Source organism: Lissotriton helveticus, chromosome 9 (assembly GCF_964261635.1).
Source record: "Lissotriton helveticus chromosome 9, aLisHel1.1, whole genome shotgun sequence".
NCBI lineage: Eukaryota > Metazoa > Chordata > Amphibia > Caudata > Salamandridae > Lissotriton > Lissotriton helveticus.
The window spans coordinates 1247106358-1247134023 of NC_136070.1; the positions used below are offsets into that span (position 1 = coordinate 1247106358).

General features: G+C 44.3%; 1 protein-coding gene across 1 annotated transcript; it reads right to left on the minus strand.

Annotated features, from left to right (window-relative positions):
- Positions 1-26117, minus strand: LOC144783407 (uncharacterized). Its single transcript, XM_078662397.1, has 9 exons — positions 26091-26117; positions 25740-25775; positions 23878-23910; positions 19922-19993; positions 17724-17783; positions 13634-13669; positions 12968-13048; positions 92-127; positions 1-6 (listed from the first exon to the last, which is right to left on the minus strand). Exons 1-9 carry the CDS (start codon positions 26115-26117, stop codon positions 1-3), a joined length of 387 nt encoding a protein of 128 aa, XP_078518523.1.
- Positions 26118-27666: the final 1549 nt, after the last annotated feature.

Below are 27666 nucleotides of genomic sequence, written 5' to 3' on the forward strand. Positions count from 1 at the left end.
CTAAAACTAAACACCTCAAGAAAGAATCAGAAATGAAATTCAAGACCCAGAAACAGGGAAGAAACATCACCACCACTGATGGGACACTTACCGGTGTCCCTTCGTCCCCTTTCTCCCCGCGTTCACCCTGCAACGAAGAAGAAATTTGAAAATCATAACTCTGGCTAAAAGTTCCTGCCAGTCACATAATCCTGTGGCATATAGTATAAAACATGTCAACATCCTATTAGGTACAAAGGCTTGTCTGTTGTATTATTTTCTACACTAGTTTACACCAATGTTGAACAATGTACTCTGCAGAAATTTACTGGATTTTATCACACTTTACATAAGACAGTCTGCTGTGCTTTACCACCATCAACTAAGTTTGTGCTATATACACTCCACATACATACATGGCCTTAGTCAACTTGCTCTGCTACATTTGTTATGTAATACTCTGATTGCCTACGCCGTTGTTTATTTTTCTGTACAGTACGCTACAGTATTACCCCACAATGTTTGTGACCTTACCCCAATCTCACTTACTACACTCCAACCTAATCTATCCTACTGTACTCTACTAAATGATACAGAATTTGGCAGTGCCACCCTCTAGTTTCTTCTGTAAAGTGCTCAGTTGTACTATAACACTCTATGTTACCTTACTCTGCTCATGGTTTGATGGTTTTCTTCTCTCTCTCTCTCTCTCAACTGGCCACTTCTAATTTGATGGTTTTGTGCATATTCCTCTGTTTCTAAGGTCCATTAGGCATTTTGCATTCACCTTCTTATTTGATTGGAGAAGTCTATCCTTCCAGTGCTGGCTTCACAGAGCTACCTATTGTTTGCAGGTATCTAGGGCTTTTGACGTTTTGCGTTCAATGGCAGTGCATGGCCCTTCCTCTTTCCCCTCATGGTTTCCCATCTTGTTGTGTCCAATTTCACAGCTCCTCCTCCTCTCTCATGAACACACACCTCCTCTAGCCTTGTCAGTAGACAGCAGCTTCTGCACCTCTGTTCTTTACCCAGCACCTCTGACCCAACTTTCACCCAGTGCACATGTCCAGAGGGCTGAGAAAGGCAGCAGCAACCCCAGTGGCAGGGCATAACTAGGGCCGCCTTACCCAACCCCTCTGAGTCTACAGTTGTGTGTGCTGAAACTAGAATGAGTGTGTGCTGGCACTAGTATGAGTGTGTGCTGGCACTAGTATGAGTGTGTGCTGAGACTAGTATGAGTGTGTGCTGAAACTAGAATGAGCGTGTCCTGGCACTAGTATGCTTGTGTGCTGGCACTAGTAAGAGTGTGTGCTGACACTAGTATGAGTGTGTGCTGGCACTAGTAGGAGTGTGTGCTTACATGAGTGTGAGTGTGTGCTGACACAAGTATGAGTGTGTGCTGCCACTAGTACGAGTGTGTGCTGGCACTAGTATGAGTGTGTGCTAGCACTAGTATGGGTTTGTGCTGGCACTAGCATGAGTGTGTGCTGACACAAGTATGAGTGGGTGTTGACACAAGTATGAGCGTGTGCTGACACTAGTCTGAGTGTGCGCTGGCACTAGTATGAGTGTGTGCTGACACTAGCATGAGTGTGTGCTGACACAAGTATGAGTGTGTGTTGACACAAGTATGAGTGTGTGCTGACACTAGTATGAGTGTGTGCTGACACTAGTATGAATGTGTGCTGAAACTAAAATGAGCGTGTGCTGGCACTAGTATGAGTGTGTGCTGGCACTAGTATGAGTGTGTGCTGACACTAGTATGAGTGCGTGCTGGCACTAGTAGGAGTGTGTGCTTACACGAGTGTGAGTGTGTGCTGACACAAGTATGAGTGTGTGCTGGCACTAGTACGAGTGTGTGCTGGCACTAGTATGAGTGTGTGCTCGCACTAGTATGGGTGTGTGCTGGCACTAGCATGAGTGTGTGCTGACACAAGTATGAGTGTGTGTTGACACAAGTATGAGCGTGTGCTGACACTAGTATGAGTGTGCGCTGGCACTAGTATGAGTGTGTGCTGACACTAGCATGAGTGTGTGCTGACACAAGTATGAGTGTGTGTTGACACAAGTATGAGTGTGTGCTGACACTAGTATGAGTGTGTGCTGACACTAGTATGAGTGTGTGCTGGCACTAGTATGAGTGTGTGCTGACACTAGTATGAGTGTGTGCTGGCACTAGTATGGGTGTGTGCTGACACTAGTATGAGTGTGTGCTGGCACTAGTATGAGTGTGTGCTGACACAAGCATGCATGCCTGCTGACACTAGTATGAGTGTGTACTGAGAATAGTATGAGTGTGTGCTGAGACTAGTATGAGTGTGTGCTGGCACTAGTATGAGTGTGTACTGACACTAGTATGAGTGTGTGCTGGCACTAGTAGGAGTGTGTCCTTACACAAGGGTGAGTGTGTGCTGACACAAGTATGAGTGTGTGCTGGCACAAATATGCAATAATGCTGACACAAGTATGAGTGTGTGTTGATCCAAGTATGAGTGTCTGCTGTCACTAGTATGAGTGTGTGCTGAAACTAAAATGAGCGTGTGCTTGCACTAGTATGAGTGTGTGCTGGCACTAGTATGAGTGTGTGCTGACACTAGTATGAGTGTGTGCTGGCACTAATAGGAGTGTGTGAGTGTGTGCTGACACAAGTATGAGTGTGTGCTGGCACTAGTACGAGTGTGTGCTGGCACTAGTATGAGTGTGTGCTGACTCAAGTATGAGTGTGTGATGACACAAGTATGCATTCATGCTGACACTATTAGGAGTGTGTGCTCGCACTAGTATGGGTGTGTGCTGGCACTAGCATGAGTGTGTGCTGACACAAGTATGACGGTGTGTTGACACAAGTATGAGTGTGTGCTGACACTAGTATGAGTGTGCGCTGGCACTAGTATGAGTGTGTGCTGACACTAGCATGAGTGTGTGCTGACACAAGTATGAGTGTGTGTTGACACAAGAATGAGTGTGTGCTGGCACTAGTATGAGTGTTTGCTGAGACTAGTATGAGTGTGTGCTGGAACTAGTATGAGTGTGTGCTGACACTAGTATGAGCGTGTGCTGCCACTAGTATGAGTGTGTGCTGACACTAGTTTGAGTGTGTGCTGACACTAGTATGAGTGTGTGCTGGCACTAGTATGAGTGTGTGCTGACACAAGTATGCATGCCTGCTGACACTAGTATGAGTGTGTGCTGAGACTAGTATGAGTGTGTGCTGAGACTAGTATGAGTGTGTGCTGGCACTAGTATGAGTGTGTGCTGGCACTAGTATGAGTGTGTGCTGACACTAGTATGAGTGTGTGCTGGCACTAGTATGAGTGTGTGCTGGCACTAGTATGAGTGTGTGCTGGCACTAGTATGAGTGTGTGCTGGTGCTAGTATGAGTGTGTGCTGGTACTAGTATGAGTGTGTGCTGGCGCTAGTATGAGTGTGTGCTGACACTAGTATGAGTGTGTGCTGGCACTAGTATGAGTGTGTGCTGACACTAGTATGAGCGTGTGCTGACACTAGTATGAGCGTGTGCTGACAGTAGTATGAGTGTGTGCTGACACTTGTATGAGTGTGTGCTGACACTAGTATGAGCGTGTGCTGACACTAGTATGAGCGTGTGCTGACACTAGTATGAGTGTGTGCTGACACTTGTATGAGTGTGTGCTGACACTAGTATGAGTGTTTGCTGACACTTGTATGATTGTGTGCTGGCACTAGTATGAGTGTGTGCTGACACTTGTATGATTGTGTGCTGACACTAGTATGAGTGTTTGCTGACACTTGTATGATTGTGTGCTGGCACTAGTATGAGTGTGTGCTGACACTTGTATGAGTGTGTGCTGACACTAGTATGAGTGTGTGCTGGCACTAGTATGGGTGTGTGCTGACACTAGTATGAGTGTGTGCTGACACTTGTATGATTGTGTGCTGGCACTAGTATGAGTGTGTGCTGACACTTGTATGATTGTGTGCTGACACTAGTATGAGTATTTGCTGACACTTGTATGATTGTGTGCTGGCACTAGTATGAGTGTGTGCTGACACTTGTATGAGTGTGTGCTGACACTTGTATGAGTGTGTGCTGACACTTGTATGAGTGTGTGCTGACACTTGTATGAGTGTGTGCTGACACTAGTATGAGTATTTGCTGACACTAGTATGAGTGTGCGCTGGCACTAGTATGAGTGTGTGCTGACACTAGTATGAGCGTGTGCTGACACTAGTATGAGCGTGTGCTGACAGTAGTATGAGTGTGTGCTGACACTTGTATGAGTGTGTGCTGACACTAGTATGAGCGTGTGCTGACACTAGTATGAGCGTGTGCTGACACTAGTATGAGTGTGTGCTGACACTTGTATGAGTGTGTGCTGACACTAGTATGAGTGTTTGCTGACACTTGTATGATTGTGTGCTGGCACTAGTATGAGTGTGTGCTGACACTTGTATGATTGTGTGCTGACACTAGTATGAGTGTTTGCTGACACTTGTATGATTGTGTGCTGGCACTAGTATGAGTGTGTGCTGACACTTGTATGAGTGTGTGCTGACACTAGTATGAGTGTGTGCTGGCACTAGTATGGGTGTGTGCTGACACTAGTATGAGTGTGTGCTGACACTTGTATGATTGTGTGCTGGCACTAGTATGAGTGTGTGCTGACACTTGTATGATTGTGTGCTGACACTAGTATGAGTATTTGCTGACACTTGTATGATTGTGTGCTGGCACTAGTATGAGTGTGTGCTGACACTTGTATGAGTGTGTGCTGACACTTGTATGAGTGTGTGCTGACACTTGTATGAGTGTGTGCTGACACTAGTATGAGTATTTGCTGACACTAGTATGAGTGTGCACTGGCACTAGTATGAGTGTGTGCTGACACTAGTATGAGCGTGTGCTGACACTAGTATGAGCGTGTGCTGACAGTAGTATGAGTGTGTGCTGACACTTGTATGAGTGTGTGCTGACACTAGTATGAGCGTGTGCTGACACTAGTATGAGCGTGTGCTGACACTAGTATGAGTGTGTGCTGACACTTGTATGAGTGTGTGCTGACACTAGTATGAGTGTTTGCTGACACTTGTATGATTGTGTGCTGGCACTAGTATGAGTGTGTGCTGACACTTGTATGATTGTGTGCTGACACTAGTATGAGTGTTTGCTGACACTTGTATGATTGTGTGCTGGCACTAGTATGAGTGTGTGCTGACACTTGTATGAGTGTGTGCTGACACTAGTATGAGTGTGTGCTGGCACTAGTATGGGTGTGTGCTGACACTAGTATGAGTGTGTGCTGACACTTGTATGATTGTGTGCTGGCACTAGTATGAGTGTGTGCTGACACTTGTATGATTGTGTGCTGACACTAGTATGAGTATTTGCTGACACTTGTATGATTGTGTGCTGGCACTAGTATGAGTGTGTGCTGACACTTGTATGAGTGTGTGCTGACACTTGTATGAGTGTGTGCTGACACTTGTATGAGTGTGTGCTGACACTAGTATGAGTGTGTGCTGCCCCTGCAACTGATGCCTTCATATGATCAGGACGCGTGCCTGTGCCTTCGTCTTCCCTGCTCTGTGCTCCACAATCACATAGGGCCTGTTTTATTTGTCTTCCTATTTTTCTTATTTGAGGGCTTTAATTATCTAATTAAACATATAACCCACAGGTTGGAGGCCCACTTAGTCCCACATGATGCTCAGCATTTGGTTACAGAGCAGACTTGGCTCGTTGCATGAGTCTGTGCAGGGAATGCCATCACACTCGCGCGTGGCTTGGGTAGTTCCATTTTGTGCTCATTTTTTACTGTCATGCATGAGTTATGCATAAGCAAAGAAAGCTTGATTTTCAGGTATGATCTTCTGAAATCACATTGTTATTTGCTTGTTCCATGTTACTATTAACACAAATCTCGTAGTTCGACATTTGTAAACTTAAAGACCCAGGACCTCGCAGTTTTCCATACTTCACCAGCTTAGTGACTGCAAGAGGAATGTTCCACCTGCAGTGCTGGGTGATTGCACGTCAACAGCTTAGTGACTGCAAGAGGAATGTTCCACCTGCAGTGCTGGGTGATTGCAGTTCAACAGCTTAGTGACTGCAAGAGGAATGTTCCACCTGCAGTGCTGGGTGATTGCACGTCAACAGCTTAGTGACTGCAAGAGGAATGTTCCACCTGCAGTGCTGGGTGATTGCAGTTCAACAGCTTAGTGACTGCAAGAGGAAGGTTCCACCTGCAGTGCTGGGTGATTGCACGTCAACAGCTTAGTGACTGCAAGAGGAATGTTCCACCTGCAGTGCTGGGTGATTGCACGTCAACAGCTTAGTGACTGCAAGAGGAATGTTCCACCTGCAGTGCTGGGTGATTGCAGTTCAACAGCTTAGTGACTGCAAGAGGAAGGTTCCACCTGCAGTGCTGGGTGATTGCACGTCAACAGCTTAGTGACTGCAAGAGGAATGTTCCACCTGCAGTGCTGGGTGATTGCACGTCAACAGCTTAGTGACTGCAAGAGGAAGGTTCCACCTGCAGTGCTGGGTGATTGCAGTTCAACAGCTTAGTGACTGCAAGAGGAAGGTTCCACCTGCAGTGCTGGGTGATTGCACGTCAACAGCTTAGTGACTGCAAGAGGAATGTTCCACCTGCAGTGCTGGGTGATTGCAGTTCAACAGCTTAGTGACTGCAAGAGGAAGGTTCCACCTGCAGTGCTGGGTGATTGCACGTCAACAGCTTAGTGACTGCAAGAGGAATGTTCCACCTGCAGTGCTGGGTGATTGCACGTCAACAGCTTAGTGACTGCAAGAGGAATGTTCCACCTGCAGTGCTGGGTGATTGCAGTTCAACAGCTTAGTGACTGCAAGAGGAAGGTTCCACCTGCAGTGCTGGGTGATTGCACGTCAACAGCTTAGTGACTGCAAGAGGAATGTTCCACCTGCAGTGCTGGGTGATTGCACGTCAACAGCTTAGTGACTGCAAGAGGAAGGTTCCACCTGCAGTGCTGGGTGATTGCAGTTCAACAGCTTAGTGACTGCAAGAGGAAGGTTCCACCTGCAGTGCTGGGTGATTGCACGTCAACAGCTTAGTGACTGCAAGAGGAAGGTTCCACCTGCAGTGCTGGGTGATTGCACGTCAACAGCTTAGTGACTGCAAGAGGAATGTTCCACCTGCAGTGCTGGGTGATTTCAGTTCAACAGCTTCACAACTGCAGCAGGAGTGTTCCACAAGCAGTGATGGGTGTTTGCAGTTCAACAGAACAACCTCAACATCGTACATTATAAATCGTATTAGTGCATAAGTCACTGGGTCGCTCAATATATCGACCCAGAAGTAAATATAGTGGGAACCCTGACGTGAATAATACTCATCAGCGCGAGAATATCAGTCAAGAGCAGAGAAATTTAACGCACTGCATTGATGCATTTTGCTGTGTTACGTTAACGTGCACAGGGCCTGCATTTGTGCTAAAATGGATCAAATGCTATTTTGAACAGTGTTTGCTGTTTGCTTTGAAGGGAATGGAGCAAAGTAGTTGCGTGTGTCAATTTTTAGGTCTCGCCTAGGCAGCACTCTCGCCTAGGTAGTGCTTGCGCTGTTTCTTCAAGACATGCTGTATTCAGAATATGGGCATAACTCTCCACCCACTTTCCACCCATCTTTTTAATTGGCTTCTGTCCCTGTCCGTTGTAAATGGTGACTTTTCATTGGTCAATAGACTTAGTAGTCCCTCCTTAGTACCACATTGTCTCTTCTTGTAACCACCCATGAGGACATCCCCTGTTACATGTGGTATTACTCCCTAGGTTTTAATTACAGCCTCAAGGCACTATTTCCTTAAAAGGCTTCAGGCAAGACACATACTTGGTCCTAAGGTAGGCTGGCAGTGGTTACTTCACTCACTAGAACATCTCATATTTATATGAGACCGTCTATAAATGTCCCTTCATCAGCTCCACACAGAGTACGACCTTATCCCAAAATAAGGTGACAATTATTTTGTCACAAAGCTACTAATTGTATATATGGACGTAGCTATTTGAATGTACTCGTAGTGCTGTCTTGCATGCAAAACATTATGGGGACGGTGGATTTACCATATCTCCTGTAGGGTGCAGTAACATATGTGACCAAAAGAGATCCGCAGTGCTGGTGCCTTACTCACTAGGGACATCTAGGAGCAGCTTGCTGTACTGCACAAAGACATGCAGTGCTGGTGCCTTGCTCACTAGGGACCTCTAGGAGCAGCTTGCGGTACTGCACTGAGACATGCAGTGCTGGTGAATTGCTCACTAGGGGCCTCTAGGAGCAGCTTGCGGTACTGCACTGAGACATGCAGGGCTGGTGCCTTGCTCACAAGGGACCTCTAGGAGCAGTTTGCGGTACTGCACTGAGACATGCAGTGCTGATACCTTGCTCACTAGGGACCTCTAGGAGCAGTTTGCGGTACTGCATTGAGACATACAATGCTGGCTCCAGGCTCACTACGCAAGCATTTGCAATGAACTAGGTCTTGCATTACTGAAAGTATGAGCTAATGGTGTTGCATTATTATTTGCAACACCAATACCTAAAACTATCAGTAATGCATGACCTAATGCATTACAAATGCTTGTTTATCAAGTGACGCACCAGGGTAAAAAGGGATAACGAAAAAGTTGCAAGATGCAGCATATGTTCATAAATCATTTTATATGTGTATTAAAGTGTTTAACCAATGATCATTGAACCCAAAATAACAAAGCAAACTGATTATAAGAAAAAGGAAACAGATTTACCTCAATTTTTTTCATCTTTTCATCTTTCACATTTTAAAAGTCGCGAAAATATATTTGTTCCATTTCTTGTTGCGCAAACACTGCAAATCAGAGCAAATTCAGTATGATCCATTTTTTGCCCTGGTACAACATTCTTTGTGTTCTATGGACTGCGGTAACTCCTGTTTGCACAAATCGCGTGTACACCATTGGCGACGAGGCTACCATCTGCTCAGTTGTTCACGTCCAGTGGAAGAGCTGAGTGCTGGACAGACATGCGATGAAAGCACTTCTTGCCCACTAATAGTGCGGTTAAGGGAAAGGAAACAGACCTGGCATCCAAGTCTTGTGAAATAGAGACACTACCACGAGGAGAGGGCATAGCCTTCCATCTGCCCGAGGGAGGCATTACATGTATCACAGGCCGTGTATCTCATTTCAGCAGCAGGGACAGCCAGCTGTAAAAGTGTTTAAGGCCTTTAACACAAATGGATCCTTAAGTATCATAGGCAAGCCTTCTACAAAGCAGTGATAAATCACAGGTCTTAAAAATTAAAGCTGGCCACGGGGAGACATGGCCATTCATTCAAGCAACAATTGCTGATCTATGCACTTTTTAGGTCTCGACCATACAGCACTTGTGAGACGTTGTCTTTCCTATGCGAAATCTATTGGCTGTGTCTTTGTTTTTTTGGCCATGTACAGCATTGCGGCTTCTGTGCAGCATGGCTGAAAGTAAAGAACATTTAAAAAGAAATAGAAACAAGCATCTTTAAGCAGTTAGCAGTGGGTGTCATAGCACTTATTTATCTTTTTTTCACTTTCAACCATGCTGCCAAGCACCTGTGATACTGTGCAACATGGCTGGAAAGAATTGACAATGTCAATTGATCCTGCAACGATCTCTGCATTTTGATGATCACTGGCTGTGATACTTCTAGGCAGTCGGATAGCTCAGTGGGTTGAGTCCCTGCCGCAGGCATATGTGTAACATGCTAGTCACCAGTATGAATTGCACTAAGATAGACGGTACCTTCTGTTCTTGAGAGGCAAACACAATAAGTATCATGAGTTTACTAGATTATTTTGGCAGCACTCACTAAAGGTAATTGACACATTTCATATTGTGTTGTGCTTTCTATCAAATGGTAAATGTAATTTGGGATGCCTTGTTCATGTATTCCCATGGTTACACAAAGGAATAACGTTGCATCAGCTGCGGGCACTTGGATGCTGGATCTGCCTGGGAAACACTTACCATCTAGCCATGCAATGCTAAAACACATTGACATTGACAAAGCCAATAGCTCTTGCGATACTGATTGGCTTCGCCAGTGCTCGTTTATTCCTACACCTCACCAACCAACCAATGCTTGTTGATTATTCCTGCATCAACATAGGTCATAAGATGTGGTTAATGGAAAATCCCTTGATTTCTAGATAAGAGCTAATTCCAGAGGAAGATGCAGAGGATCACAAGGTGAAGTGAATCTCATTACCACGCACCTCTCAATCAATCAAACATTTATAGAGCGCTGCAGCTCACTTCTATGGGTCTCGCGGCGCTGGTGGTGTTTTCTGCTGCGAGGTGGGATGTTCATTTGAACATCTAGGTCTTGAGTTCTCTCCTGAATTGTTGGAAAGACGGTGGGGTCCTAACTTGCAGGGGGAGGTTGTTCCACGCCTTAGCTGCCAGCTGCGCGAAGGAGGGTCCTCTGCTGTTGGTTTGGCAGATCCATGGGGTGTCTTCAAGGGAGAGGGAAGCAGATCGAAAGTGTATGTTCGATTGGTGGCAAGGTGAGGCTTTTGTTGATGTATGCTGTGCAGGGCCTTGTAGGCATGGGTCAGCATCTTGAACTGGCATCGCCTCTAGGTCGGGAGCAAGTGCCGTTTCTTGAGGTGGGGTGTGATGTGGGTCGATCTGGGGGGGTCAAGGATAAGTCTCGACGCTGAGTTTGTATTGTCTGGAATCTCTTCAGGAGGTGTGCAGGGATTCCTAAATAGAGTATTTCCGTAATCCAGTCTGCTGGTGATGAGGGCCTGTGTGATGGACCTTCTGGTGTTGACTGGCAGCCACCGGAAGATCCTGTCTAGTATGCAAAGGGTGTGGAAGCAGGCAGCTGAGACTGCATTGGCTTGTTGCTCCATGAATAGCTTCCTGTCTAGGATGAATTAGAGGTTGTAGCCGTGGTCTGTTGGTGTGGGTGGTTCGAGTTCTGCGGGCCACAATGCGTCGTACCATGGTGAAGTGTTGTTCCCAACGGTGAGGACTACTGTCTTGTCCGTGTTCAGTTTGAGGAGGTTGTCCTCCATCCAGGCAGCGACATTGCTCATACATATGTGGGAGTTGGCCTTGGGGGTGGATGGGTCTCCGGACAGTGAGAGGATCAGCTGGGAGTCCTCAGCGTAGGAGATGATGTTGAGTCTGTGTGATCTGACGGTGTCAGCCATGGGAGTCACACAGGTGTTGAAGAGAGTGGGGCTGAGGGACAATCCTTGGGTCATGCTGCAGATGATATTCTTGGGCTTCGAGGTGAACAGTGGAAGACGGAATCTTTGTGTTCTGCCGGTGAGGTATGATGCGATCCATTTGAGGGCATCTTCCTGGATCCCGATGTGATGGAGTCTGTTGATCAGGATGTGATGGCGAACAGTGTTAAACATGGCTGACAGGTCTTTGAGAATGAGGGCTGTCATCAGTGGCCGCAATCTGGTCTGACGCGGTAATGTGGTTGGCTCAAAATCCAGACTGGGAGGGGTCCAGGAGGTGGTGACATTCCAGGGGTTGTATGAGTTGCTGGGTGATCGCTTTCTCGAGCACCTTTGCTGGATATGGGAGTAGAGAGATAGGCTGATCGTTCTTCAGTTTGGCTAGGTCGGTGGATGGTTTTTTTTTCAGGAGGGGTTTCACTTCGGTGTGTTTACAGTTCTCAGGGAAGCAGGCCGAGTTGATGGAGGTGTTCAGGATTGCTTCCGAGATTGAAGATGTGGTGGGAGCGATGGTTAGTGGGTGCTTTAGAGTGTACGGAGTTCATGATGGAGATAGTGTCTTGCATGGTGAGGATGTCCCAATGGCTGTGCAGGTGTTTGGGGTTAGTGTTCGTGGATGTGAGATGGTTGATGCTGTTGGGAGAGAGTGTTGACATTCGAAGTTTTAATAGATGGCCGAGATCTTGTTGTGGAAGAAGTCAGCAAGGTTGTCGCAAAGTTCCTAGTAGGGAGAAATTTCATTGTAGGTGGTGGCGGGATTGGATGACTTTTTCGCAGTGGCAAAGAGTTTCTTGCATTAGTTTGTGCTGGCTTTGATGTGGTTTACTAGGGCATTTCTCTTAGCTTCTTTCAGGAGGCGGTGATACTAGTTCTGGTACCTCTCAATCAGTTGATACATTTCTGCTGTTACTGCCTGGGTGGTGAATTACAATTGACTCAATCCTCGATGCTTCTATTATACAGGGTCTACTTACAGTGTGATCAATACAGGTCACAGTTAAAAATGTATTAGACTAGAGTAACTGAACATGAATGGTAGAATCGACTTACACAGAAGGGATCAGAGGGGCCTCTGAAAGACGAGAGTGTAACTCGAGTTGTGCATTATGTCACTCAGAACCATGAGTGAGAACTGTCCCCTTTATTTACAGTTTCCCATCAATAATTTTATGTTACATAGTATTCCCATACCCTATCATTAACAGGCTTTAAGAATTTTGGAACTGTATAGAGTTATTTTCTAGGTAATATTTGGAAATATACAAATAAAATAGTACATTGCCTGTGAGTAGGGTAAGGTATGTTCATTTGTAGCGACAAGCAGAGGTCCCACAGGTATGCATGTTTCTTTCGTCATTCATCACATAAGAATGGCATTTATTTTTGTTTTCTTTTTTTTTATAATCGCATTTGGTTGCGCTTTCTTTTTGTTTCTTATCTTCGAAGCAGCTTGCCAGAATAACCAGATTTTGAAAAGCCTTTTAACAATAGGGTACAACATCTATTTTGATTTTACTGTTTAACTTTATAGCCTTGTATGTTTGCTATAAGTATGGTGATGAAGTTATGTAGTGTTTTCACTTTGCATTAAATTAAATGTGTACATTCAATCAAAATAACTTAAAGTTTGATCCCAACAAGCTATGGACAATGCAAGATTGCAATTTCTCTAAACTCTTTATTGAGTGTAGAAGGCTCTGATCCTTGATCAGTCTCCTGTAACACAGAGATCAATAGATGCTTCATCAATAGACAGATTACCTCCTTTCCGCGTAGCCCAATCTGTCCGGGTGCCCCTGCTTTACCCGGTTCTCCTTTTTCTCCTGGGTCCCCTTGGTCTCCCTGAGAATGAAAACATAAGCAAACAAGACTTATTGGAATCAGCAAATCTCATAATCGTTTCTGTTTTATTTTTATGTTGGCTGACTGGGGTAGTATTGAATTCTACACAATAAAAGCAATATAAGGGAAATGCAGAACACTAACAGAAAGGCAATAAAGGGAGTACAACCAAAATAATCCTGCACTTGGCTTAAAAGCACAATACACTCATTGCACCGGTGGCATTAGGGGCAAAGTGTCCAGACCACCACATGTTGAGTAGGAACCTTCAGCTGTATGATGTGGGCATCTACTGAAGAGCACAGAAGGTTGTCACCAGCAGACCGAAGGGTTTGTTGGTTTGGCACTTAGAGTGCAGTCCTTTGTAGGCCAACATAGCTGACATGCATTCAGTTCATAACATCAGAGTTAGGCAGAAGAGGATGGAAGAGATGTGCAGCACAACAATTGCCAAGCATCCATGCAAGACAACATGCACCAGGTGCATGCTGACCACATGGCAGCACAATATATGGTATATTAATATGCTCATTCTTCTCCCTGTAAAGAAGTAAACGTGTTCAAATAGTTAATGAATGGTCATACCTTTGTTCCACTTTTGCCGCTCAGTCCTGCAACCCCCTATGGAAGGAAAAAAGAACAATGTTGTTACTAAAATTATTTGTTCAAATTCTCTGTCATTTGTCTCAGTGGGAATTCTGCCATGAGCTGTAAATAATGCTTTACAAAACATAATTAATAGCTAGTTGGTACCTGGTGTAAGAAATTAAGTTATTAGTTGAGAGGGGAGAGAATAAATAAAAACCTCGGACCTTGTCTGGGTAACCACTAAAGTCAATAAGTAAACCTGAGCTCACCCGCTGGTAGTTAGTAGTTAGGCCACAGAGCAGACAAGCTTACCTTACAGGCAATGAGTAAATTGTTTGTACAGTACTCCAACAGTAACATGTTTCCTTTGACGAAGGGTTTCCCTGTCATTCATAATTCTACACATTCAAAGCACTAAACAAACAAACAGAAAGTTTAACCTACCATCACCTTAACTCAATATTCTCTTGACCAGACTGCAACAAAAAAACATAGTGGCACAACTACACTCATAGACAATGTTATCAGACATCCACATCATTTCATGAAACTACACAGCACAACAAACTCTCACACCTCCATCTTACACAAGCAACACATACACCCTTACAAGGAGGACACACTGCTCTACATACTCACACACAAAGGTGCAGTAGAGCACTGCAAAATGCCCCACACATGGTCGCACTTGCTGGCCAACCAACAAGACAAATGGTGAAGTCACTTCATCTAACCCAGTACTTCACCCTCTGGAAACTGCACCAAAAATAAATTGGGACATCTTCCAAACACAATGATGACAGTCTCCAGTAGATCCATACTGAGAAATTATTGATACAATAGAACAATTAAACACTACAGCAGTTTTGCAATACAACTACTGAACCACATAAGCAAAAAAAAGTATTCACCTACAACACACTAGAGCTACATCAAACATTATGATTCAAACACAATACTGACCAACTACATTATAGTAAACCAAATAAAACACACCACAAAACAATCACAAATGTGCTCCTCCACCTGCACCACACACCTATCAAATGTTCCTGTTTGTACAGAATGATGAGTGGGCACTTATGGCGAATCACCCACAATAACATAGGGCTCTATACTGCCCTGCATTTTCACTCCAAAGAGTACTCCTCCATGCAACTTCTCAAGACAGGGTACTACACTTCACTACATTTTCACTTCAGATGGTGCTTCCTCCTGCAGCCTCTGAGAACAGGGTAATAGTTTTCCCCAGTTTAGCACACCATTGGGTACTATCTCATAAAACCTTTAAATCTCAGATGGGGTAAAACTTTTCTGTTCATCCATGACGCTTGGACACGCACAACTAGCATGTGTTTATGTAACAGCACACAGATGGTTATTTCACGCTCTTCCCCACACTGCTGATAAGGGAATCAAAAATATAGAGTCAAAAGTGCATCTAAACAACCTACAGGTCCATCATTTAATCTTCCCAACCTGTCTTGCAGTTCTGAGCTTGCAGCCCAACTCAACCATTGATATGACTGCAACTTAAACAGAAACTTAATAACCAACACATGCATTACCAATAGGGCGTATTTGACACATGGCAACATGCAATAACCAACAACTAAACTGTTCCTAAACCTAACGATTATTATTATTTACGCACCACCATGACAGTACTGTAACACATCTCAAACCCAGTGTTGTCAACTCACTAGCCACACTACATAAACTATAACTCGCCACTCTATGATCCCCAGTGAAAATGTAGAAAAGGCTGTGGGTCTGGATACTTTTGTGGAGATTTGTCAAACGGGAGCAACGTTATTAGCAAGCAGAAATGCGAGAAATTCTTATCCTTGGGAATCATAATTATAACTACGGAGTGGCTAGTTGTAATACATATGTATATATATTCACTGAAAAAAACAAAGAATAAAGGGACGTTATAGTTAGGAGAAAATGTCAGTTAAAACATGCTGTTTAAAGCAAACAGGACCAAACCACTGAAATCCCCCAGTTATTGTTATCTCAAGGAACTATAACTTATGCCCTGAAGTAACTATAACTCGTGCCCCCGACATGCACTGGGTATTATCAATGATGTAATTTCAGATGTTGCAGTGATGTATAAGTGATGTCATAGATCATGTCATGAGTTATGTATTAGGTGGGGTAATTAGCAGTGCATGGAGAGGGTGTGAGTAATAGTAACTTTAGCAAACACAAGGAGATGATGGAAGGAGTGCTGAAACTTTTCAGACATGCACCCCCAGTCACAGATCTGGGTTGAATCCATCATTGTTCTTTAGCTCACTTTGCCACCCCAGTTCAGACCCAGCTATATGCAAAACAGTCTTGACCCAGTGCCTCATGGGAACAGTCCAGCCTGAACAGCCAAGCCACGTCTTCCCTGGACAGGAAACAAGCATCCTCTGACTCGTTTCGGGGTAACACCCCTCAACATCCAGGCTAGCTTGAATAGAGTGGCAAAACGAGCAAGGGACCCATGTCTGGGCATACCATGCCAACTTAGGGCGAACAACGCAAACACAAGGAGAGGATGGACGGAGCGCTGAAACTTTTCAGACACTCACCCCCAGTCACAGATCTGGGTTGAATCCATCATCGTTCTTTAGCTCACTTTGCCACCCCAGTTCATACCCAGCTATATGCAAATCAGTCTTGACCCTGCGCCTGTTCGGGCTGGACCGTTTCCAGGTGGCACAGGATCAAGCTTCATTTGCATATAGCTGTGTCTGAACTGGGTTGGTGAAGTGAGCTAAAGAATGATGATGGATTTAACCCAGATCTGTGACTGGGGGTTAGTGTCTGAAAAGTTTCAGCACTCCGTCTATCATCTCCTTGTGTTTGCTTAATAGTTACTTTAGAGCACAAGTTATAGTTCCTTAAAATAACTAAATTCTGATGGGCAGGGAAACTAGCAGGGCCAGAGGAATAGAGTCCCTGAAGCCTTTTAAGGCTTAGGAGGGAGCTGCCTGCCCCTCCACTTTTATATGGATTTCAGTCCTGGTGGTAGGGGTCCCGAGGCCTAATAAGGCTCGGGGATGGGGGGCACACATTCACTGTTTTTTAGGACTCAGGACTGAGTTCCGAGTCTAAGATGGCTGCCCTCACATCCTGGTTGATGTGGTAGCAGCCAATTAGATCGTAGGTTCAGATTTGTCAAGTCCGCGGATCCTCTGCATCATATATACAAAGTTTTTGTGCATTAATTGCTCAAAAACTAATGAACGGATGTAAAAGATTTTTTTTTAGAAAGCACTCATTCTGGATCAAGATCTAGCTTTCTACCACATTTTGAGTAAATCCATAAAGTGGTTTGGGCAGTAGCTGTGTCTAAAGTTCCTATGTAAAAATAAATAGGGAAACAAATTTAGCCCCCCACCCCTCTTCTCACCCCCGTGACAGATCGCCCCAAAATATTACCAAAGGAGCTGATGTGAATGTTTTTTTGTTGTTGAAGGGTTTGTGACGATTTGTCAAACGGTACCAAACATATAAGCAAACCCAAAAATTAATTTCCTTTGGACATGTTCCTAACTATAACTACCCAGTGACGACCGCCAATGGATAATACATATATTTATTACATACACATATACACATAATACTGATAAGAACTTTCATTTCAGCAAACCCTCTTCTTCTATTGGTTTTGATATAGTATAACTTCACTATGAGTCAAAGCATTTTGCTCTTTCACAGGAAGCGCATCTACACACAAAGTAGAACCATTAAGTGCAGGGACTACTATGTCCATGATTGCTTTTTTAAATGAGACCAAAACCATACTTCTGATTTTAGTTAATGTTGTTGTTTTTAAAGATTTATGAGGGTCCAGTAAATTCCTCAAAAATAAATTTTTGCAAAAACCATGACAAAACAAAACAAAAAAGCATTGACATAGCTGAAAGGCTGGCAGTCAATGCCAGACCTGGTGACTTTGCCAATGCTTGTTAAATCTTGATATGGCTATGACTCTTTAAGCACAGGGGTGCCATATTAAATGTGTACATGAAGTGGTGCCTACTCGAATAAATCTGCTCATATGCTTGTGAACTCTCCATTCACTCACCCTTTCGCCGGCCTCGCCTTTGGCTCCTGGTTGTCCAGCGGTGCCGTAACCTGGGGACCCCTGTGATGGAAAGCGAAAGCACACTTAATTATGAAAAGGTAAGACAAATTAGAAGCCTGCAGGGAAACCTGATTGCAGAATTCAACATTTGCACCTACTTTATCACAGGATTGAGGGGCTTAAGTTGAACATTTGGAACGAAAGGGGAAAAAAGCACTGTCCCACCTCCTTTCCAACTCGTCCTAAAAGCTGCTCAAATTTTATTCTGCATAAAGAGCTGAACGTTCTCTATATTTCAGACTTAGTCTGCCTTGCTCCGGTTTTACTTTCGCATTCAATCTGGTGGAGCGATACGGTGGCATTAACACAAAACATTATTAAGGATTGCTTAACTCTTGGCCAGTCTCATAAGGTACCATGGATTCAATACATGAAAGAAACATTGATAGTACTGGGTTTCGAATCCCTTTATAAGGATCCACTCACCTGGCATTCAATCTCTAAAGCTGAAATTAAAAGTTGTTTCAGAATGCACAGGGGAAACAAAAGATATGATGAAAATTGTTACAAACTAGGCAATCATTATATCTGGGGCTTCCTTCTATCCCTTTTGATTTAAATTCCTATCTGGTCTTTGTTACAAATATCCAACATCGATATATATTGGTGCGATTTATACTAAACCTCATGCCATGCATGCTGGGCTTTCCAGCTGGAGTTTATTTACTTAATGAACTGCCAGTTTGCCCGTGCGATGGCACCTTCTCCCAATCTAATCTACACCTTATCTTTTTTTGCAAATTTTATATGTCACATCGTAAAAAGTTTATAATTCCTCTTCTGTGGAAAAACAAATCTGTGCAATGTCACCCAGCTCTTTTCTTTCTCCAAATGCTCCCTGATTCAAATGTGGGTTTTTCCCTTGCATCTTATTTATGTATGGGTTTAACAACTAGGAGATTAACTGCCTTGTAACACTATTTTAATCACAGTTTGGAATTTTGTATATTACTCTATGAATTGGATGGATTTAGTAATCACCTAATAGAGGGTTTTTAGCTTCTGTTATTAGCTCCGGTTTATACCTTTTATAAAAAATTGCTATTTGCATTTAAATTATTGGAAAGGTGATGTACTACTGAATATGCACTTTATGTTGTACTATAGCCTTATAGCCCGCCTTAGCGGGCTATGCCGGCTATTAAAGGCCTGCTACCGCGGTAAAGGCCCGAGCCGAAGGCGAGGGACTTTAACAAGGGAGCGGGACTTTAATAGCTGGTATAGCCCAGCTACGAAGGGCTTTAAGGCGATTAGAACATTCTGCCACTAGAGGGCAGAATGTTCTAACAAATAAAACAAAGGACCCTAGAAGCTCGAGGGGAGCTCCGAGAGGCCTTTGTAAAACATTGGACTGTTGCTCTGTGGGCCTTTACCGGCCCGTAAAAGCAGGGGGCACTCCATTGTCTTCAATAGAGCTCTCAACATTCCAATGTTCTAATGTACTATTATGATCCTATTTTTAAGATCGAATAAAGTTAATTGACTGACTGACAAACTTTCCCAAGGACTTACCTTGTGGGATTTCTCCAGATATTCCTGTCGGCCAGTCAAACCTAACCTAGAATTCACATCGACTGCAAGCTGCTGGGGTAGCACCAGATATTGCCGCTTTCATTCGGGGAGTGGTGTTTATTTCTTATTATGCGCCTGATTTTGCCTGCCTGGTTACACGCGAGTACTGAACAATGCCCCTGACATGTTGGCGTACAGCCCAGGATTTTTTATTTACCCCTAAATGTTCGCACGCGGTCCAGCAACACACAGTGATGGCGTGCGTTTGTGGAGTCCTATCACAGAGTAAAAAGCAGCAGTAGTACGTGGAGCCCGGAGTCCACTATGGCATCGCAGCAGAGCTCAGCCAATGTCCTTGCACACAGCTAGACAAAATGGCTCCCACTGCTGATGGTCATACAGAAACCCAGCCGGTCTAAGACAAAATGGCTGCCTTCAAAGGCTGTAGCAGCAACAATTACATAGGCAACATAAAACTGTAAATGGGTACACATAAACAGCCTTCTCCCTTTCTTTAATACCACTTGAGATCCCTTTCACAAAAACATCCCTCTTAAGGGTAATTTCTGATCTACAATCCTCTATATTTTTTCAAAAGCAAAAAGCTATATTTGTTCGGTACTCACTCGGTCTCCCTTTTCTCCTGGTTCTCCTCTGTCACCCTTGGTCCCTTCTGATCCCGGAAGACCCCTGTCACCCTAAAAGAGAAGTGGGGGAGATTGTCAGGATGTGAAGAACCTCCTCTGAAGATGGCACTTCTCTGCTCTTAGCTGTCTTCCAGATTACACAGCATTCAATTCTGAGGGTGTTGGAGGGTGTTATGTTGAGTAGGAAGGCTGATAATTAAACAGAATTTAGCACAACACAACCCCTGGAAAGAAATTACAGGTCCAAAGACTCAGACAAACCTTCACTATGATCAAAACACGTTGAAATAACAGTACCTGAACTTTGGGAAGACAATATTAGCTGTGCGGTGTCTAGGCGCTTCACAAAGTTTGCAATAAAACAACTAGATTAATGTGTATTTACATTTTTTTATTAACACAATACAATATAAATTTCTACAGGTTCATTAGGCCCACCGTGATCGATACACACTTTGTGCCAGATGTACGACGCATTTTAGCGTGCGCAAACGGGTCTTAGACCTGTTTGCGCACGCTAAAATGCATGGGCCCATGTCCAAACAGTATTTTCTGAGTCACAAATAAATTGCGACTCACAAAATACTGTCTATTAGGAAGGGGTGTTCCCTTCATAATAGCAACCGCAAAAGCTATGTACAAATGTGTTGCAACGGCAATTGCGGTCGCAAAACACTTGCAAATTACCACCTACTTCAAGTAGGTGGTAATACATTCGCAAATGGGAAGGAGTTCCCAGGGGACCCCTTCCCCTTTGCAAATGCATGCAATATTATTTTTTAAGGGCAGGCAGTGGTCCCAGGGAATTAAAACAAAAGCTGCTTTATTTAAAAGCAGTCCCAGACATGGCGGTCTGCTGTGCCCAGCAGGCCAACATTCCTGGGAGGGCTTGTCATTCCCAATGGGCTCGTAAATTGCGAGTGGCAAATGCGATGCAATTTGCGAGGTGCTATTTGGCAGGTCGTACATCTGGCCCTAAATCTACAGGGGAAGGATGGAAGGCTGAGACAGCTACGGGTTCTGAATATTACACGCAGACTCTAACAACAAGTGATTTAAACCACAGAAAATTGTTACAATAAAAAAAGGGTAGGAGATGATTTAAATATTCAGACTTAAAAACTTTAAGTGGCTAGTGACGTAGAATGCACCAGTTCGTGTTGAGATTTAAGCTGATAAACTAACTCAATGTCTCCTAATTATCTGATGAGCAATGGCTCCCTGGAAGAATTACCAAGTGAATTGTGTTCTAGTTTCACACCCAAGTTCACCTTAGGTGTGCCGTTTGCGAGGGTAAATTCCAAATTCTGTTTTCTGAGTTAGAAATATAGCAGGATTTATCCCATGCAGCGTGCGTCTGAGAATGTGGACCTTCCGCCAGGATATGGAATTTTCATAATTAAAAATTCAGGCTTAGGAGTGGGTGCGTGGGCGTTTCTGGTGGGCCTACAGGCAAAAGTAGGTGAAAACCCGCTAACTCGTCTTGTGTGGCTATTCATATACACCTTGGGGCCGATTCACGGAACTAATTTAAGACAAAATCCTAAACTTACTTCTTTTGGTATTCACAGAAGTTAGGATTTTGTCTTAAGTTTGTCTTAAGACAAACTTACGACAGACTTAAGACAAACTTAAGACAAAATCCTAACTTAAGTCTGTTTTAAGACAAACTTAAGAAAAAATTCTAACTTCTGTGAATACCAAAAGTAGTAAGTTTAGGATTTTGTCTTAAGTTAGTTCTGTGAATCGGGCCCCTTGATGGTAAATACACGCAGATGTACTCTTATCTGGGCAGGAGTAAGAGTTTGCGGGCCGAAACCTGAAAGAGGCACCCCCATACTTTAGTATATGAGAAGAGCATTCTCACAAGGAAAGCTGCTTCTGTAGAAAACACATAAGTGTGTGTGAGAATTCACATTTGCGTCAATTTTACACGTGCAGGGGCATATTTACAAGCCCCTTGCGCCACTTCTGCGTCATTTTTATCATGGGAATAGTGACGCAAAAGTAGCGCAATGGGCTTGTAAATCTGCCCCGCAGTATTTTCCATCTGGTGGAATTTCCTTGTATGTCATTTTTACGCCTCTCGCCACTAGAAACGTGCGACTCTTCTAGGCTTCCAGGGGCATTCTAGGGTTCTCTGTGAACCCCATGAAAGTCGGAAATTTGCTGCAAGCAGGGCCGGTTCTAGGCTTTTTGGGGCCCTGGGCGAAGTGGATTGCGAGGCCCCTCTCTTTTACATAAGTGGCACCTTCAGGGCTCCGGAAGCTGCTTTGTGCAGACTCCTCCTGGGCTGCAGCTCCCCTCTCTGCCACCTACAAGCACCTCATTCACAGCTCATATCGGGCTGAAGGTGTGAGAATAGCTTGTGGGCTGAGAGTTAAAACTGTGCAGACTGTAAAGTGCTGACAATGGGTGACCTGCAGCGTCTCTCAATGGACAGCCATGCCGGAGGCCTAATTGCAGGGCACACCTGTAATTAGGCCTCCTTGCAACTGGCATAATATGGAGTGTCTCCCTCCCCTAGGCCTCCACACACCATCCCTGAGAGGCCCAGGGAGGTGGACCCCTCCTGTAAGCCCAATTGCAAACAGACACCTTTCTTTATTGGGATCGGCAAGGGCACAAGAGGTTTGGTGGTGTGTTGGACTGGTGCGGGGCCCCATGCTAGTGGGCTGAGTACGAGGTCCTGGGCAGCGGCCCACGCTGTCCATGCCTAGCGCTGTCCCTGGCTGCAAGCAAGGGAGTAATTCAACGGCTGCAGATTTACAAATATTGCATCCAGGGCTTTATGATCCAGGGCAACAGTGAGAAACCACCCTGTTTCTTCAAGTGAGTAAGCAAACTAGTAAGTGGGTGAGTGAGTGAAGAACTGTGTGTGCTTCTCGTCAGACCCTACTTCTCCTCAGTGATAGGGTTACTACTAATCGTCACATAGGGGATTATTGGCCTACAGGAAATTGGAGAATCCTAACAGTGTCACCTCTTCAAGCTGGTAGAGAATGTGTTAAATCTCCTAGTATTGCATATCTTTTGATGTGACTGACTCTGCCCCAGCCATTGTGGACTTTCAAAAGCAACAGCCTGCCATGAAACACCCCTGGCTTTCATGTGACTGCTCAGTTGACTACTCCATCCACAAGAGGTGTTTATGAATGACCCTTGGTCAAAGGTTCAAATCCAGTGGGGTAAATGTTCTCTTAAATGTTTTGTTAGAGCCAAAATGTGTCTGTCGTCCATTTCATCTCACAGGGCACAATTGATCCATTCCAGACCATCAAGCGCGAGAGCTGAGTGAAGACTGCTCTGTTGTTGGATTTCAACTCATGTCCCTTCACCATTATTAGTCTAGTATATACGTGAAGAGTAACACGCTGGTGCTCTCTCACCTGCTTTCTCATTTACTCGCTCATTTGTTTACTCACTCTTTCAAAGACTCACATGGTAATTTCCTTTCTCACTCGCCTATTCACTAGTTCATTCACTCACATATTCAAAGAACCTTTCACTCACTCATTGATTTTTTCAATCACTTACTCATTCAAATACTCGTCCAATTACTCACTCATTCTACCATTCCCTCATTTTAAGACTCATTTTCTCGATCTCTCATTCACTTACTCGCTCATTCAAACAATCACTTATTTAAAGACTCACTGATAACTTTGCTCATTCACTCGCTTACCTGCTCATTTGTTCGCTAACTCGCTTATTCATAGTAACTCACCCACTTACTCACTCGTTCACACTCTCTTTCAAAGACTCACACCCTCAATTACTCACTCAATCATTCACTTGTTCAGTCATTTGCTTATTCAAAGACTCACTCACTCGCTTGTGTGCTCACTCTCTTGCTCACTCACTTTCTCACTTGTTTACTCTTTCCTAGTCTACTGAGCACTGATGGGCAGTATCTCTGAACTCAGCACTGTTACCTTATCTCCTTTGTATCCACCAGTGACAGAAACCTAGAGGGAACACAAAGAGAAAATGATTAATCAGCATTAAATAGAATAAACCAGGAGTTACAGTAGTTGGCCAAAAACACATTTTAGAGAAAGTGAATTACCTGTACAACTTACACCCACACATCTTCCTTCTCTAAATTTACCAAACCTTTCAAAGTGCCATGAAGTGAGTACTGTAAGCGCTGATTTAAGACGCGGTCTCTGGCACTGTTCTGTGCTGACTGGTGTTTTAAGTAGTTGAGGAGCTGCAACAACGCTATTTATGCACTTTAGACAGTGGTAAATAGTTGTTTGTGTGGTAACTTAAAGGCTCCTTTTGGATGGAAATGTAGAAGCACTGACACATCTAAACAACTGAACATAACACAATAACTTGCACAAGGCAACTGAACAATACAATTTAAACATAACAAGGCACAGAACAACAAAACAGTCAAAACAGAAACAGAAACACAACAACATCTTGTAATAATACTGTGCAAAAACACATCACCGCCAGAACAAAACGCAACACAACATATAAGCACACACATTCTGGTCACACATTAATGGCTATAGTGACCTGTTTTCATATTATGCTGCTAAAATGTTTTTGCACCATGCACTGCCATAACTAAGAGCTGAGGACGTGAAACAGCTCCAGTCACAATCATTTTATGCCCCGGCTGTTCATACATATGCACAGAACGTTGCACCATGTCAAATGATACACAATCTTCACTTTGGACCTGGTTTCTTGACTTTAGGACTTGTTTGGAGTTTGGTGGGTGGAGGTAAGTCAGTTGGTATGGCGTATGCCCGCCATTTTTAGAGTTGGCCACCAGCTCTGCGGACAACTCTAAACATTGGCAAGAACTGCCGACACAGCAGTTCCTGTGAATATATTGAAAGTCTGGCAGGCAGTACTGTCAAAATGACGATACCGTCCTGCAAACTTGTTACATGTTCTTGTTTTTTCAAAAGCAAAATCCCAAAGCAGGATTGAAAAACATAAACGAATGAACCTCACACCAAGGGAGTTTTCTCCCACAGTGCCGGGGTCATTTACATTTTTTTACAGTCCTTACTGCCATGTTTTTCATGGCAGTAAAGGAGAGTAAAAACTGGGTATTGACCGCCCACTCAAGATCTATCGGGCAGTTGAATGGTCAGACCTACAACAGCCCTCACTCGGTCAGCCCATCAGAGGAGTGTGTCAGTGATGGAGACAGAGTAGCCTGTGACATGCTTAAGGTCTGCCCATCTGTAACTCATGCAGGCGGGCCTTCAGTTTGGCAGAGAAGGTACTCCGTTACTGCGGCAACGGAGTACTCTTTCCACCAGACTCTAATCAGCCACTTTGTCCATTTAAAGGAGACAGAGGCAGTACATATCAGGGGATGTAGTTAGCCCCTGAAAGTCATTTTAAGCCATTGTGGATCAAGAAGGGACATTATTTATTGAAGGATTGATGAGCATGTACCAGATCCGCTACAACGAGCCTCTACTAACCATGGTAACAACTGCCCGCTATTCCCGGGCTCCATTGATGTACAGCAAAACGGGTGCGCGTGTCATCCATTGAAGTTTGCTCAAAAGTGACAAATGTTTCAATAGTCTCTCACAACTATGTGCAAATAAATACATAAACCCCTTTATGAGAGAAATATTGGCAACATGAATCCAGCCAATACATTTTTAACATATTTAACTTAAAACTGAGTTTTGACAAGTGTGGGTTACTTGGCTTTTCTTATGTTTGATACTTTTCTCAGAAGCTGTCCCCTCCTAGAAGCAAGAAACATAATACATTCTGTGCAAACAAAAAGTAATCCCCTCCCAATGCTCACCGACTTTCCAGGTTCTCCGGGGGCTCCTTGATCTCCCTGAAACAAACAAAAAAATCGATGAACTAGAGGACGCAACGCTAAGGGACGAGAGAGTAGTTATGTGAAAATGAATTGAAGAGAGCGCGTCAAGGCCAACCCGTCCACAAAAAAACATAAGGGCACTGCTGGAGCTTGGAAAGATGAAGATGAACACCACAATGGGGACAGATGCAAGACCTCCAGCTGAATGCCGGGAAGGCAGAGGTTTTGCTCTTCGGTGACGCCCCACTCCTATGGTCACCCCACTGGAGGCCCCCGGTACTTCTGAAGGCCCCTTCCCCAGCAACCACTGTTAAGAACCTAGGAGTGTACCTTGAACAGCTCACTATGAAGAAGCATGTTACTCACACTGTAGGCTCATTCTTCCACATATTAGGCCCTTTTAAGGAGAGCTTTCCCCTATCTACCCGACTCCACCAGCAAGACCTTGACTCAAACCCTAGTACTGAGTAAGTTAGACTACTGCAATGCCCTTCTGATCGCAGCCACCGAGTTCTCTCTAAACCGACTCCAAATGATACAAAACACTGCTGCCCGCCTGATATTAAATGCCGCCCATAGATCTGCTTCTCTCCCTCTCCTTCACCAACTACACTGGCTGCCCATACGACAACACGTGAAATTTAAAGATATGCTGCATCACCCATAAAGCTATATGGGGGAATGGACCCGCCTATCTGGTGGAGAGGCTCCACCCATATACCCCTCTTCGGGCTCTACGCTCAAGTTCCAAAGCCCTTCTCAATACGCCGAGAATGAAAAAGTCAAGGACTGGAGGCAAGTCCGTCTCTCACCAAGCCCCTCTCATATGGAAGCAACTCCCTCTTGCCTTAAGACAATGCCCGACCACTTGAAGGTTAGGAAAACTCTGAAAACCGCTTGGTTCTCAGCCTAGCCAGTGCCACCGCTCTCGCAGCATGTCCTGAGCGCTGAGATATCCCCCTGGGGGTGATTCAAGGGCTATACAAAATAATAAATCAAATCAAATCAAATCCGAGAGTAGGGCAACAGAAAGGCAGACGTAAGCCCCACTCCTTAAAGCGGTAGTGCAGAAGAGGCTACAGCTACAGGACAATTAGCCAGACATTAACTGTCAGGAAAACAATGAAAAATATGTAAAGGAAAGAATAACCTAATACCTTCTAAACAGTAGAGCATAGAGTTTGTTGGCAACATGGTGACGGCACAGGAATATGTGAGCTAAGATGGTTCGGTGAAGCTCTCTATAGAGTTCCAGTTTCACGAAGGAAGTAAAGTGGATAAACTGAACTATAGATTGACTGAGGGGCGTGGAGTTTTGGTAAACAAAACAATGCTGATGGAGAGAAGTCACAACACAGGTGAAGGCATTGATCCGTCTGTAGTTGATTCATGCCCTTGCAAGAAGCTTGCAGATAAGGGTGTCTTATTTGCAGATGATGTGAAGAACCAAGATACTCCTGATGCATCAAAGGGAGGAAACCTCTTGAGGTGCGCTTTGGAACAGCAGCTGGAGTGGTCCAGCAGGTGGAATACTGGTTTTAGTGCAGCCAACTACAAGACATCCATCCAGGATACAGAAGCCTGGACGAATAATACTAAAGAGAGGTCTCAAAGGTCATTAAACAAGGAATGGATTGTGGGGTTGTCTATCAAATGATCTCAAAACAGGAATTATTACACTGCATATACCACATACTGTTGACCTTTCCCTAACTTGTGGTGAGGAATCATCTCTTGTAACAAGGAGTTAAATCCATGCACTGACATCTCACTTCATTCATTTAAAACAGGCCTGCCCTCAAAGTCAATAAGAGCCTGATTTATAGTTTGGTGGAGGGGGTACTCCTTTGCAACAGAGACAGAGTACCCTGTCCGTCAAACTGAAGTCATGCCCACCTCATGTAGG